Below are 5,382 nucleotides of genomic sequence, written 5' to 3' on the forward strand. Positions count from 1 at the left end.
ATCGCATATTAAAAATTTTATTATTATTATTTTAGAACTTGACACATTTAGTAATTTTGAAATACATAAACACTAAATATTTTATTAAACATTATTTATATACATTATACTTGAAATTCAAATGTATAGAAAATCAAACTTAACAAGAAGTTTCTTACATTATTTATTTACATGATTACTTAACAAACCACATATTAAAATTTTTCATCATTGATCAAATGACCAATATTTCTTTCAGGATCCTCAAAGAAATTAGATACATCATAATGAGTGGTGTAATTTCCAGCAACATCCTTTGAAACAAAATCCGTCTCCTTTCCTTTGTCGTCCTTTTTCGAAGATACTTGATAAAGATCGACTAGGTGCCTTGGGGTACGACAGGTACGCGACCAATGGCCCTTTCCACCACAACGGAAACATTTATCCTCTGTTAATTTATTTTGTCCATCGTTTCTTTCTTTATCCCACTTTTGGTGAGATCCTTTCTTGTGAACATAATTTTTCTTCCTTCCATAATTTTTTCTTGTTACCAAAACCTTGTCATTTACCTCTTTTGTGATTTGTCGCATTTGCTTCAAGAAATAGGACAACGCCAGTTGAGCGTGCTTTATGATTTTTTAAAAGCAACTCATTGTTGCATTTAGCAACAAGAAGGCAAGAAATTAGCTCAGAATATTTTTTAAATTCTTTTTCTCGATATTGCTGCTGCAGGAGCACATTCGAGGCATGCAAGGTCAAGAAAGTTTTCTTTAATATATCATTATCAGTTATTTTTTTCCCACATAATTTCTTTCATGAAGTAATTTAGAACATTGTTGAATTGTATTCATTTATGGATTTAAAATCCTGTAGACTCAAGTGCGTCCACTCATATCTGGCTTGAGAAAGTATCACTGACTTTTGATGATTATATCTTTCTTCAAGATTTTTCCACAGATCCGCTAGATCTTTTAATGTGAGATATTTATTTTTCAATCTTTCGTCAAGATGACGACGAAGGAAGATCATGACTTTGGCTTTATCCTTCTGGGATGCATCATTTTCAACCTTAATGGTATCTCCTAGATCCATTGAATCAAGATGGATTTCGGCATCTAGTATCTATGATAAGTAATTATTTCCAAATATATCAAGAGAATTAAATTCAAGATGAGAAAGCTTTGACATAATGAAAATTTATTACCTGAATTTTTCGAAATTAAGAAAAGAAAGAAAGTTTATATATATGAAGAGAGGAATATTTTATTGTTTCTATATGTACATATGTAAAACTATATTTCACAATTTGTGGAGGTAAAATATTTGCTTTTTCAATACCTCTTTAATATTATTCACTTTTGAAAATGTGAGACGTCCATAATGAATAGACATCCACATCATCATCTTTATCACAATACTACAAAGTTTTTTCTTTTATTTCTTGTTACTCTTTCATTGTAGTTGAATCTTCAAATGTCTGTAAAGATTATACTTCGTCAAACGCTTTGGATTTCTGTAAAGTCTAATTTTATTTCAAGTTATTATTTCCAGAAAGTTGTATTCTTTGTTTATAACTGTCAAATTTACTTCTTTTTCATGACAAATTCTGAACTTTGATGTACTTCTTTGACTAGCACCCATAAAGAAGAATTGGTTTTACTTCCAGAACAAGATCTTGAACCTTTGATAATCGTCCAGGACACCTTAGTTGATAGGAAATCAGAACCCCAGTAAAACAGAATTTTAGCTACGTCTATGTACATGGTACTCACTGAACATTGCTGATTTGTTATTTATTGCAGATAAGTGGGGAATACAAAATACGACATAGGTGATGCTGCAAAGCAACTCTAAATCCTTAAATAATCAGTCAAGTTTGTAGGATGCATTTGGAGGTTACTTGAACATTACATACCTTTAGGCTTATTAGTTATACATCGATGGAAAGCAAAATAAAACAAGTACAAGCGATATCTCAATACATCCTTCAAAATTATGAGGTTTCTAATCTTCGAGCTCAATAATCTTCACCACTGACGAGTCGCCAACTTTCTGGCAAACAACAATACGATCATGTGGCTTTACGATACCGCAGGCCTTGCCGTGGTCTAAAGCAACCTTGAGGATTGATTCATTTGTTGCACTTTTAGATTCAGCCTACAGCCACAATACAAACAAGTTCAAGTTCTTATAGGTAGCATTTGGTGGAGAGACAGAAACGGAAAGACTGAGACTGAGAGACAGAGACTAAGAGACAGGAATTGAAATAAATCTCAGTATTCTGTTTGGTGCAAAATGGGAGACAGGAATTGAAACAAGAATGAAACTCTAATTTAATTTGCACAAAGGGTAAAATTGGAATTAATTAATTGAAATGAAAGTATTTTAGGTATAAAATGTTATTAAAGTTTCAGTCTCCATCTCTAAAAATTTTAGTCCCCTGTGTCCCTACTTTTTGGAGGTACTGAAATACTGAAATTTTAGAGACAGACAGAAATTTTAGTACCAGTCTCTGAACTAACAAACACGATACTGAGTCTCAGTCTCTCAGTCTCTGTCTCAGTACCTCAAAACAAACGCTACCATAAGTAACATGTATCTTGGTCAATTATTGGTATTTAATAGTAACAAGATAAAATTGGCCCTAAGTGTGTACATACTAGGAATAATACTATGATTCCTTTCACGTGATACCAAAATGATGCTAACAATATTCCATGCTTATATACTATGCTTTTAACATATTCAATTCACGAACTAGGGATAATTTTGTACATCTAGGATGAGATATGTCCCTGCCCAGATGAATATCATTCTCATCCCTATTTTTTAAATCAAATTTTCATCTTCTATACATATAAAATATGAATAATCAAGATTAATTATTCTTACTGGATGACGTGGATCTGCTAGCATAGGAAAAAGGCCTCTAATAATAAGTGATTGTCTTGCCTACAAATGAATCACCAAAGGATGTGTCAAGTCAGAGTGGATTTAATGTTGTTTCCTTATAAAATATTCTTAATGAATCAACAAGTGTTACACCCTTATAAAAAGTACCTGAAAACCTCCGGTGAAAGTCCATCGGAGTTGATTTGTCTTTAGTTGAGGAATGACAACAGATATTACAGGCATGGTTGGCCGGTACTTTGCAATTAACCTGCTCAGTCACGGATCATCATATTCTCAAAAACTATAGGCTTGCAAGATATTAAAAATGAAGAAAATACCATGCAACTGTTAACAGCCTAGATAAACTGGCAAATTACACTGATCTCTGCTGAAATTGGACAAAATTCAACCCGACTCCCCTCATTGTTAGTGTAAAAGACTTCGAATTTGATTATCTAAACCAATGAATTGGATTAGATGATAACATAAAACCTTTTACAATGTCAGTCATCAAAATAGAATCGTTCTAAAAACATACTTTGATCTTCCCAAAGATTTAGGTAAAATACACTTGGTGTCTTTGTACTTGGTAAAATTTACACATAAGACTCCCCTAAGAAGGTTATTAGGGGAGATCAATATCATCTGATGAATTTCATCAAAAGATGGCCATTCAGAAACTATCAACACAATAAGCAAATACTAATAAACATTGAGATTATGGATTTTAAAGGGGAAATTTTAAGGGGGAAAAATAGATACTATAAATTATTTGACAATATATTGATATGAGACACTGTAAAATAAACAAAGCAATACAGTGCACTGAGTAAGCCAATAGAAAACCCAAGGCCAATATTATTAAGGGGTATGCAGAGGGAAATTGAGTGATCACCATAGAGTAAGCCAGTGATAGCTCCATAGGAATTAGTTAGAAAATCAGCTAGGGTAACTAACGTAAGTAGAGAAAATTGCAGTGAAATGAGAAAAAAGATGGTGAGTAACTATCAGGGTGGCCTCGGAAAGAAACACGCAAATGATGTTCGGAGGAAGGACATGCTTAGGAAAAAGGATTTGGTCCTAGGTACAGTTGGATCTCATCTCAGTGCCTACAAAGTGGTAACTATAGAAGCAGCTGTGTGTGTAGTGTGTCGGGGATTTTGACCATAAATGTTGAAGCAGCACACAGCAGGACCTGGCAACATGCCTCTGACACATGTCTGCAGTGGCAGTGTCAGTTTTGTTGCCATGTCCAACACTGAACAACCAACACCAAATTACTTTGAAATCACCAGAGCATACCTCCCTATCCTTAACACAAATTTTTCAAACGAAACAACAAAACTCATCAAAGAAAGACTTAATGAGCACATACACAACTCTGCCTTATAACATAGACCACTGGACACATGTTTAACCCTTATAGTCACACGCCCTAGCCAGTGGCACAACCTTCGGTTACCAGAAAACACTGTCGCAAAGCTACTCAGTGCATAACTGAAGCCAAACAATTAGTGGAAGAATTGATTACAATACTTGGTACGCGAGAAGAGCAGTTGTTTCTGATGGGAAAGGGTTTTGCTCCCCGAATTCTTTCCAGTGGTTGGCAAAGGAGGGTGACTTTTACAATTCTTAAGATACAATTGCAGAGAAATTTGAGCAAAAATATTGAAAAAATTAATCACATTAGTCATAATATCCCGCTATATTAAAAAAAAAAAAAAAAGTTCACGAGAGCAGTATCATCCCGGCCAACTAATAGAAACAAATTCTCTAGCAATAAGGGAATATGAAAAACCAGTATCAAAGATCACCAAAGACAGTAGTATGATACAATAAGGATGTTATAAGATAGTTTATTTGATAACAACAAGGTATAATGAACAAAAGATGATAAAATTATTTTAACAAAGTTATAAAAACAGATATAATAAAACCTTGCAGCCCTTCCAGAAGAGGTGAAGCATATAATAACAGATGCCTTAACCTTGATTGCTGCCCGAACCTGCATGTACAAGGATATTAATTTACTTGAATACTAGTGTTCTTGGATGAATTCTATCTCCTGAGCAAATTCTGTTTATGTTATAATCAGACTTATTTTTTATATATATATATATATGCCCTGAGGAAAAGACACAATAATCCCCAGTAAAATTACTCAAAATTGATGCATTCATATATATACACAAATGCTATTAACGAGATATGCACATGATATATTATATATGTAGAATACTAAGGCTCCTCCAACAGAAACTGGTAACAGACAAAAGAATATAATGATGAGAAAATGTTCTTTATTATGGTCTCAACAGCAACATTAGTATGTGATATCAAGTAAAAACCTTGATATAGAAAAAAATTAAAGAAATGGAACAATCAAAATGGAGGCACTTTGAGAGATCTCTCTATTCCATCATATTCCCCATAATTAATTTCCTATCTGTTCTCTGCTCTCTCAACACCTGCTACATATCACATCACATGAAATTCTCCCAAACTCCACTT

The 5,382-nt window shown here is 33.5% G+C and overlaps 1 protein-coding gene across 1 annotated transcript in view; it reads right to left on the reverse strand.

Moving 5' to 3' along the window:
• Positions 1,745–5,382, reverse strand: part of LOC107612980 (pyruvate kinase 1, cytosolic) — a gene marked incomplete in the record, with an annotated part of 18,243 nt that continues 14,605 nt past the window's right edge. Inside the window, 4 exon segments of the mRNA XM_016314792.2 lie at positions 1,745–2,136; positions 2,872–2,931; positions 3,040–3,139; positions 4,809–4,876. Of these exon segments, the coding sequence (XP_016170278.1) occupies positions 1,984–2,136; positions 2,872–2,931; positions 3,040–3,139; positions 4,809–4,876 (381 nt within the window).

This window comes from Arachis ipaensis, chromosome B08, assembly GCF_000816755.2.
Source record: "Arachis ipaensis cultivar K30076 chromosome B08, Araip1.1, whole genome shotgun sequence".
Taxonomy (NCBI): domain Eukaryota; kingdom Viridiplantae; phylum Streptophyta; class Magnoliopsida; order Fabales; family Fabaceae; genus Arachis; species Arachis ipaensis.